The following is a 9,910-nucleotide window of genomic DNA, read 5'->3' as shown; positions in this document are numbered from 1 at the left end:
AGAAGCTTTGCTCTGCCATGGGGTCCCTCCCATGGGCAAACAGTCATCCCAAAACCATTGTGGCGTGGGTCACTCCCCCATGGGGTGTAGTGTTTTAAGGATAGGCTGCTCTAGTTTGGAAGCAAGGGCTCTCTCCCTCTCTCACTGGAAGCAGGAGCCCTCTCGCTGTATTTGGGTCTCCCACTGGATCACAGCTTTCCCCGGTACCCACCTGCTCCAGTGTGAGCCCTTTTCCCATGAGCTGCAGTGGATCTCTGCATCCATGTGGACTTCGTGGATTACAGGGGGACAGTTTGTTTCACCATGGTCCTCACCACAGCTTGCAGAAGAATCTTGGCTCCAACGCTTGAAGCAACTTCTCCTTGGGTCTCCCACTGGATCACAGCTTTCCCCGGTACCCACCTGCTCCAGTGTGAGCCCTTTTCCCATGAGCTGCAGTGGATCTCTGCATCCATGTGGACTTCGTGGATTACAGGGGGACAGTTTGTTTCACCATGGTCCTCACCACAGCTTGCAGAAGAATCTTGGCTCCAACGCTTGAAGCAACTTCTCCTCCTCTTTCTTCCACTGACCTTCGTGCCACCATGTTGCTTTCCCTCTTCTCTTCTCTTCTCTTCTCTTCTCTTCTCTTCTCTTCTCTTCTCTTCTCTTCTCTTCTCTTCTCTTCTCTTCTCTTCTCTTCTCTTCTCTTCTCTTCTCTTCTCTTCTCTTCTCTTCTCTTCTTTCTCTTCTCTTCTTTCTCGTCTCTTCTATCTTGAAGAAAAACTGCTGCTTCCAGGTGCCATCACCAACAAGTTCCACCAATTCAAAGATTCCTACAGGAGTGCTGAGAAGTCAATTCATCTAGGATCTGCATGGGCAAGTTCCTCACCATGTTTTTGCCACCAGCCATGCAGCCCTGCCAACATGCTCTGAGCACACCAGGCATTCAGTTAAAGAGATTATTTTATCATATGCACTGATTACATATTCATTAGCTAGCCCAACACACTTGATTTATTTGACATAGTTGCCATCCTTATCACATGTGCTTCTATACTTCTGGGGGGTGTGTCCTGAAGCCTGATGTCCTTCTTGGGTAGCCGGTGCTCCACTACCGCATTTGAGTCAGGCCAATATTGTTGTTTAGCAGAACTTTTGCTTTGTCAGACTTTCAGGGCTGAGTGAGCATCCTGCTTGCCATTTGCATGACTTCTGTTTGCCTAAGTTACATCCTTAAGGTATTTCTCCAAGGCTGTGCTGTTCTGGGATACTGCTCTTATCAGAATGAAATGCTGTTCTGTTCGACTGTCCTTTTCAACCTCCCTACTTCCACGTCCCAGACATGGTCAAACTCGCTTCCCGACATGCCTCATTCTCTTTGACAAAAACATTTTCCCATAGGTCCTGGCTCAGGACAAAGGCCTGTGTGGCCACAGATTCTGGAAACACCAAGCAGGGAAGAAGCTCAGGCAGCACTGCTACAGGGATCTCAAGGATTTTGCAGGATGATGCAGATAACAAAGAGGTTTCAGTGAGGGTGCAGGGCACATAGTCAGGGGAGGCATTGGATGCAGAGACAGAGACTGGAGGGCTGGAAGCAGATGGGACCCATCCAGTCAGCAGGGATTACAAAAATCTTGCAGCATTACAAAACTCCAGCAGAGTGCCCCAGGCTGGTATCACCTGCCTCCTTGTGATCACTTCTGCACTTAGTTCATGTCTTCTGTCCTTACTGACACATCCTTGCCTCCAGGACACATGGAACCTCGCATACCAGCACTCAGAAGAAGTGTCTGTGAGGGAATGGGAATGAGGTCAGCCAGGAAATGCAAAGTCATGGTAGAGGAAAAATCCAACTCATGTCATAACCTTCTAGTACATGTTTCCGTTCACTGAAATTTCTAAAGAAAATTGTCACTTATGCAGCAGGACTGTGTCCCCTGAGGCACTGTGGGGCCAGGATAAAAGGCAGCCCAACTGGGGGCTCTCTCAACCACTTCTGTCACCTCCTGCTCCTTGGGAACCAGGTGAGTTGGAAGCCCCTTTCTCCTCCACCCTCTCCAAGACAGCATTGAGCTTTCTGGCCCTTGTTGCTGCTCCTTGTTCTTCTGGTGCTGTTCTGCACTGGTGCTGGTGTGGGCAGAGAGCAGAGCGTGTGTTCTGGCCAGAGGCTGAGCCTGGGCTGAGGGGCTGATCCTCCTCCAGGTCAGGCAGGAGCAGAGCTGGGCCTGGCTGAGCTGGGAAGGAGCGAGCTGGGCTGGGGCAAAGGATGCCCAGGTTGGGGCTGGCCAGGCTGGAGCTGTGCAGGCAGCAGGGGCCTTGTGCTGCTGGGGGTGCCTTGCGGGCTGTGTCTGAGGTGTGCGTGTGCTCTGCTTCCTCCCTGCCCTCTGTGCCAGGTGCAGCGCCAGGCTCCAGACATGTCCTGCTCTGAGAAGTGCCAGCAGTGCCGGCCCTGCGAGCCTTGCTGCCAGCCCTGTGGCCCCTGCCCGCTGGCCAGCAGCTGCAATGAGTGCTGTGTCAGGCAGTGCCAGAGCTCCCACGTTGTCATTGAGCCGCCTGCTGTGCTGGTGACCCTGCCTGGCCCCATCCTCAGCTCCTTCCCACAGAACACCGCCGTGGGATCCTCCACCTCTGCTGCTGTTGGCAACATCCTCAGCTCTGAGGGAGTGCCCATCAGCTCTGGGGGCTTTGACATCTCCTGCATCACCAACTGCTGTGGTGGCTGCAGATGCTGTCGTCCCTGCTAGAGGTGCTGCCACCAACATCCTCGCCCAGCATCCTCAGGCAAGAACCTCAGAACATGGAGCTGGAATGAAGACAAAATTTTGGGTCATTGGATTTAGACTTTTTAGCTATTCATTCCTTCTTCTGCTCTCTCTTCTTTCTTCCCTTCCTTTTATGTTGACTCTAGCCAATGTCACCTTAGTGGCCCCCTCCCTTCCCCTCCTCTATCTGCTGGCCAGGCCTCTGGACACCCCCACTTCATCTTAGTAGCTGCTCCTGGTGCTGTCTCTGACATAATCAATAAAGTTTTTTGCATTCAAACCTCAGCCTCTGATTTCTCCTTCATTTTGTGACAACTCTTCTAGTCTCCTTAGAAGTAAAGTGGTAAAGCAGAGAGCTGGACTTACTGCTATGGGTTTTCCTTGTGCCCTTTCCCTTGAAGCTGACAAAGATACCCCGACACTGAGGGTGATGAGGTATTGGAACAGGTTTCCTAGAGCAATTGTAGATTTCTCATTCCTGGAAATGTTCAAGGCATGGTTGCTCAGGACTTTGAGCCACTTGGTTTGTTGGGGGCCATTCTTGCCCATGTTTTGTGGGCTGGATGGAGTTGCAAACAAAGAAATGTTTAGGTTCCCTTCTATTCTAAGTGTTTCAGTCGATACAATTGAGCAGATGGAACCATCACAAAACCATGGTGGAAAGGAAAAGAGTAAATTCATTGCTTTACCTCACTCCGCAGAGCAGATGCAATCAGCACTCGGGCAGAGATGAACAATTGGAACATTGTCCTGCTTCAGATCAGTCCCTGCTGGCAGGGCTCCTCTTTACACCAGTGCTATGCTGTATCTATGTTTTTTGTGATCTCTGAGCTTTGATTTTTCTCTCTCCCAAAGTGGGGAGCTCAAGCATGTCCGTGAGAGGGCCTCCAAGTCTCTCCAAACACTGGCATTGTCTCTACACAGAGATTCTGCTTCTCCAAACAGAGAATAAAACAGCAGAAGGCATCCTTTATGGTTTTTCCCACATTGATATCCTCCATGCTTTGGCATCCTCAGCTGCAAAGTCATATCAGCAAACCTACAATCATCCTGCTAATTCTTCTGCTTTTAGCCCTTTCCTCCCAACCCAAACCACTTCTAATGAAATCTGCTTTCACAGAGGCATTATCAGTGTGACAAATGTGCTCAGTGTTGGGCAGTGCTGAGCCCCTTTTGGACACAGCTGGAGCTGACTCAGCCAGACGAGGTGGGAGACACTGGATTCTTGTCCCAGAGCCCATTCCTACAGTTTTCTGCCTCAGCTACCAAACCTCGCCACTTTTACTTAAGGGAAAGTGTCCTACACAGTGTGAAGCACAATCAGAAGAATAAAAAATTCAACAGCAGGTTGTTATGCACCCTTTTGCTTTAGCCATCTGCCTCAAGCCCCAAGTTGTTTCCCATCTTATTTTCTCTTCCCTGTCCACCTTGGCCTGGCCTTGCCTATTCCTATTCCTATTCCTATTCCTATTCCTATTCCTATTCCTATTCCTATTCCTATTCCTATTCCTATTCCTATTCCTATTCCTATTCCTATTCCTGTTCCTGTTCCTATTTCAATGCCAAGTGTGCAGTTTATTAATAAAATGTGAAATCTTCTGTGGACTCTCTGACTTTGTTTTTCCTCTCAACCATCAGCATGTACAAATCCTGGCTGTTCCCTCCCCCTTACAAGTGGGACATGACACCCCCTCACCAGCAACACTCCAGCAGAGGGGGATCAATTTGGGATAAAGGCCTGCAGAGGCTGGCAGGATTTCTGGGCTTTCTCTGTGAACATAAAGCAAGAAGTGGAGAGTGGAGAAGGCAGAATCTGCATTTCAGTTCTCCAGACACTTCTCTGCAAGGTCAAAGCAGCACTGTTCAGCTGTACATTGGCTCTCCAGGGCAGCCAGTGCCTCTGTGGGACTAAAGGACACACCACAGGGGGACTGACAATGAGAACCTTCATGTGCCTTCATGGTATATTTTCCCCTCGAGCCAGGTCTTATGAGTTCTTAGAGAAATATAACACACTTCAGATAGCTTAACTACTTTGATGGTATAAAATTAGTAGGATGGCTTTTGAGGTAGTGTTGAAAACAGAAAAGTTTTAATAAAAGGCGAAATAACAAAGCTCTTTACAGAGGAGGACTGAGTTAGGGGTAAGAGGCTCTTGCTCCTGGTAAAAACACCCTACAAAAGTGATTACTTCTTTTGTTTTCTTTTTCTAGCGAATTGTTTAGGTGGGGCTTTTTGGCTTCTATCCAATTGGGTATCCTTAGGTTTGAGGTGAAGTCTTCAAGGTCTTATGAGGAATCTTTTTACCAAATTGAGGAGAGAAACTTCTGGGCTTTTTTCCTTTTTAAGGAGATGAAGGATAATTTGTTCACCTCATCAACACGGGGCACATTCCTAAACCCTCATGGTGCACACATGCACAGACTGACACATATGCACTTAGGAAGGCCTCCCTTAGACCTTGTAGTCTGAACATTCATAAAATAAAACTGTCAAAAAGTGAGCACTCTGTGGAGGTGTTGGAGACAACTCTGTGAGAACTCTAGCACCTGCAAAGGAACCTAGGTAGAGAAATGGTCTTGTCTTCCCAAAGGACCCACAGAGAGAGTACAGAAATAGGGTGAGGTCAATGAGACCAGCACAATTTCCCTGAGATACAGTAAATATAGCAAGAAGAAAAAAACAGCAAGCAGAAGCCCATATAAGGGAAACAAAGCCAGAGAGAGATGGGGCAGAAGGAGAAAAGGATGTTTCCTCCTGTCTCGCATGGCCTACCGTGTGCATGTGTACAAGAAGAGCAAGCCTGATGCACTGAAAATTTTGCCACAAGGAAACCTACAGGGATGACACATGTGAACATCATGTGCCTGCATGGAATGTCACCAGACCATGATCCAAGCACTCTGCCTGTGCTGACCTATATACATCCTGGAAATTCTTGGGCCTCTCATCCTGGCCCTAACATGAGTCTTCAGATAGGAAATGGGAACGCACACGGCAGAAGCCAGGAAATGAAAAGGCAGAAATGCAGGAAACCAGGACACCGCTGCTACCATTAGCTGGGATAGTTCACATTTGACATGAGGTGGTCAGAAAATTATGGCTTCCACTAAGGTGCCTCTGGGCCTGAGGCAAGGCAGGACTGCTATAAAAGGCAGCCCAAGTCTCTGCTCTCTCATCCACTTCTCTCACCTCCTCCTCTTCAGGAATCAGGTGAGTGGGAAGCCTTCTCTCCTTCTGCTGCTGCTTCAAGAGCAGCTCTTGCCTGGCTGGAGGTCTCAGCTGAGAGGGGCTACAAGAGCCCAGGGCTGGGAGCTGCTTGTGCTGGGAGAGGGCAGGGGAGAGAAGGTCTTGTGCAGACAGAGAGAGGCTGGGACTTGGCTGAGGTGGCTCCTGGGCTTTGAGCTGGGCACTGCAATGGGGGCCAGGAGGTGCCTTGGCTGCAGGGTGTTTGGGTGCAGTGCTGCTTCTCACGTGTCCTCACTTTGTGCTTCTCCCTTCCCTCTGTGCCAGGTGCACCTGTGACCCCGAGCCATGTCCTGCTGCAAACCCTGTGACCCTTGCTGCCAGCCCTGTGGCCCCTGCCCGCTGGCCAGCAGCTGCAATGAGTGCTGTGTCAGGCAGTGCCAGAGCTCCCACGTTGTCATTGAGCCGCCTGCTGTGCTGGTGACCCTGCCCGGCCCCATCCTCAGCTCCTTCCCACAGAACACCGCCGTGGGATCCTCCACCTCTGCTGCTGTTGGCAACATCCTCAGCTGTGGCGGAGTGCCCATCAGCTCTGGGGGCTTTGACATCTCCTGCATCACCAACTGCTATGGTGGCAGCAGATGCTGTCGTCCCTGCTAAATCTGCTGCCAACCTCCTTGGTCAAGAACCTCCACAACCTCAGAACTTGTAGCTGAAATGAAGACAGAACTTTGGGACTGTATGTAGGGCCTCTGACTTTTGTTTCCTTCTTCTCCTCTCTTCTCTGTCTTGCATTCCTTTCCAGTCAATTGCACTCAATGCCAGCCTGGTGGGACCTGTTGGCTTCTCTTCCTCCCTTGCTCTGGAAACCAGCAAATGGATACCCCCACTGCACCTTAGTGGCTGCTTCTGGTGCTCTTTGGAACCACCTCTTTTTTCTTGCTTAGAGTCAATAAAGTTGTTTTGCATCCAAGACTTGGCCTCTGATTCTCTTTTCATCTATGTCAACTTCTCCTGTGAGCTCAGGGCAAAAGCTAGAGCAAGCAGAGCTTGGGAGTCCCTACAGTGGATTTTACTTTGTGCCTTTTTTCTTGGAGCTCACAAACACATCCCTCAGTACTCTACTACAACTACCAGGAGAGGAAGATGGTTCCCAAACTTGACAGAAATGGGGGGTGAAAGGGGGTGCGTGGGAATCAGCAATGCTTCATCCCACAACCTCATGAATATTTCTTCTGAGTGCTGGTATGTGAGATTCCATGATCCTGGGGCAAGGATGTGGCAGTGTAGTCATAAGACATAAACAAAGTGCACAATGGATCCAACGGATGGCAGGTGATGCCAGCCTGGGGCAGTCTGCTGGAGTTTTGTAATGCTGCCAGATTTTTGTAATCCCTGCTGCCTGGAGGGGCCTCCTCTGCTCTCAGCCATCATTTCTTTTGCCCATGAACCAATCGGGCCCACTATGTGACTTTGCTACTTAGTGAAACCTCTGTGCTCTCCTCATCGTCTTGCAAAATCCTAGACACCCCTGTAGCACTGCTGCCTGAGCTTCTGTCCTGCTTGGTGTTCCCAGAATCTGCTCTGGCTGGGAGCTCCCCAGCATCTCCTCAGTGCCATCCCTTCCTCAGGCCTCTGCCCCATGTGCTCCCCCACAATCATGTGCGTGGCACCGTGTCTGTGGCCCAGTGTGTGCCAGTGTCTGCACATGCCTGTGCTTGTGCCCTGCTGGGAACAGCCCCTGAGAGCCTCTGGCCTGCACGGGGATGGTTGTGCACAGGGCAGGGCCCTTGTGTGCAGCCCCCCTGCCCGTGTGGCTGTGCCCGTGTGCTGGGCTCTGTGCTCTGGGCTCATCTCTGAGCACTCCTGGCCAGGCTGGCAGTGTGTCAGTGCCCTGGCTGTGTGTGCACAGCTGGGCCTGAGCTGAGCTCTCAGCCCAGCCATTGCACGGCCTGTAGGGCCTTCCCTGCCCAGCAGTGCCAGCCACTGACACACACTCAGCCCCCAGTTCCTTCTCTGCAGGAACCTGGACAGGGCCATGGCACCCACATCGCTCAAGGACAATCCCAAGCCCAGGTGTCTTGGTTCAGGGAAAATTTGGGAGAGAACTCCCAGAGGGGCTCCTCTAGAAAGGCAGATACATTTGGCTCCTCCCCCAACAGGTTCGGGAGAAAATACTCCTTAGAGAAAAGTGGAAAAAACTGTTTATTAAACAATAAAACCTAAACAATATTAAACAATAAAACCTCTTACTGCTCCCCAAGTGATTACAAACTCAGAAAAGTCCCCTCCCCAGGCTGTAGTTCAGCTCACTCAGTCTCTTATCAGTCCCTCCGGTGCTGGAAGTGTCATGGCCCAGGCCCGGCCCTTTGGGCCACAGGTGGAGCTGCAGGGGCTCTGCTGGTGTTCAGTCCAGAGCAGGTTTAAACAGGTCCAACGCAAAGGCAAAAAAAACCACAGTCCAGGGAACTTTGCCTCAGCAAGCTAAAACTAACTAAAACAAAAGAGAACTCTGTCCTGCTGTCTGTCCATCCACAGACAACACAGTCCAGGAGCAGAATGAGGAAGAGTGAGTGCAGTGTCTGAAAACAAACTGCACGCTTCTTCTCTGCTCCCTTCACTCCCAGAACAAGTCTTAAAGGTGCAAAACCTCTAATTCAGCATAAACAGAACAGATGATTTGGGATAAAAGCATCATATAGTCAACCCAGGACACCAGGCCATTCCTCTGATGCGGCCTCCAGGCAGCCTTGGGGCCTTCAGCCGTTTCCCACAGTTCTTGTTCCTGCCTCATGTGAAGGCTTTGAGGTCACAGGGTTCTTTTGTCTCTGTGGAGATGGGGGAGTCTCTGGCCACAGTGGCCTTTGTCATGAAGCTGTGGGAAAATGTTGCTGTCAAAAAGAATGAGTCAAGTGGAGAAAAACATTTGACCGTATCTGAGAGGTGGAGGCCAGAGAGATGAGGGAGTTTGTCCTGTCCCACATCCAGAAGGGGAAACACTGGCAGACTCCAGCATCGTGGAAGGAGGGTTTTGGTTTTGGTTCTGGTTCTGTCCTCATGCTCACTTGATCCTGTGGCAACACACAGCCCATCCTCTCTGGTTACAAGCAGGGTAGAGGGCAAATGTGAGGGAGGTGTTTGAAGAGAGGAGGTTGTGGACCATCTCAGGCACTGCTGTTTCCCATTCCCACACCTGTCACCATTTGACATCATCTCCTGATGATCACTGTTTTGGAGAAGCCAGGGAGGTCTTTGGGAGCTCCAATAGAAAAGGCACAAAGTAAAGGCCACCACAGAGTGTCCACCCACGGATTCCTCCAGCTTTTGCCCTGAGCTGGGTGCAAGAGTTCCCACACAAAGAAAGAGAAAGCAGAGGGCCAGGTTTGGATGCAAAACAACTTTATTGAGTCTAAGGAAGAGAATGAGGTAACTTGAAAAGGACATCAGGAGCAGCCAGTGGGGCTCAGTGGGGGGTGTCCATTTGCCTGGCCTCCAGAGGGATGGAGGGAGGCAAACAGGTCCCACTAGGCTGGCATTGGGTGGTGCAGACAGGAAGGGAAGGCAAGGGAAGAGAGTGGAAGAAAAGAGCAGTAAATCAAGGGCACAAATCCATTGTTCCAAAGATCCATTTTCAGTGCAGCTCCACGTTCTGAGGTTGTGGAGGTTCTTGCCCAAGGAGGTTGGCAGCAGATTTAGCAGGGACGACAACAACTGCTGCCATAGCAGTTGGTGATGCAGGAGATGTCAAAGGCCCCAGAGCTGATGGGCACTCCGTCACAGCTGAGGATGTTGCCAACAGCAGCAGAGGTGGAGGATCCCACGGCGGTGTTCTGTGGGAAGGAGCTGAGGATGGGGCCGGGCAGGGTCACCAGCACAGCAGGCGGCTCAATGACAACGTGGGAGCTCTGGCACTGCCTGACACAGCACTCATTGCAGCTGCTGGCCAGCGGGCAGGGGCCACAGGGCTGGCAGCAAGG

The 9,910-nt window shown here is 50.9% G+C and overlaps 2 protein-coding genes across 2 annotated transcripts; both read left to right on the top strand.

Moving 5' to 3' along the window:
- The first annotated feature begins 1,949 nt into the window (after window positions 1-1,949).
- LOC106632014 (feather keratin Cos2-2-like) lies at window positions 1,950-2,729 on the top strand. Its single transcript, XM_014310365.1, has 2 exons — window positions 1,950-2,009; window positions 2,379-2,729. The coding sequence occupies exon 2, from the start codon at window positions 2,400-2,402 to the stop codon at window positions 2,727-2,729; it is 330 nt and encodes a 109-aa protein (XP_014165840.1). The 5' UTR covers window positions 1,950-2,009; window positions 2,379-2,399.
- A 3,552-nt stretch (window positions 2,730-6,281) lies between these two features.
- LOC102039102 (feather keratin Cos2-2-like) lies at window positions 6,282-6,695 on the top strand. The gene has a single exon (XM_005429009.2). The coding sequence runs from the start codon at window positions 6,282-6,284 to the stop codon at window positions 6,591-6,593; it is 312 nt and encodes a 103-aa protein (XP_005429066.1). The 3' UTR covers window positions 6,594-6,695.
- The last annotated feature ends 3,215 nt before the right edge of the window (window positions 6,696-9,910 follow it).

The sequence above is a fragment of the Geospiza fortis genome, unplaced genomic scaffold (assembly GCF_000277835.1).
Source record: "Geospiza fortis unplaced genomic scaffold, GeoFor_1.0 scaffold373, whole genome shotgun sequence".
Classification (NCBI taxonomy): Eukaryota; Metazoa; Chordata; class Aves; order Passeriformes; family Thraupidae; genus Geospiza; species Geospiza fortis.
Note: the sequence above shows the minus strand (reverse complement) of the source record. Positions and strands in the feature narration are given on the sequence as shown.

Bases quoted from the DNA above. Each gene is read 5' to 3' on its own strand.
- LOC106632014 (XM_014310365.1), top strand. From the start codon at position 2,400: ATGTCCTGCTCTGAGAAGTGCCAGCAGTGCCGGCCCTGCGAGCCTTGC.
- LOC102039102 (XM_005429009.2), top strand. From the start codon at position 6,282: ATGTCCTGCTGCAAACCCTGTGACCCTTGCTGCCAGCCCTGTGGCCCC.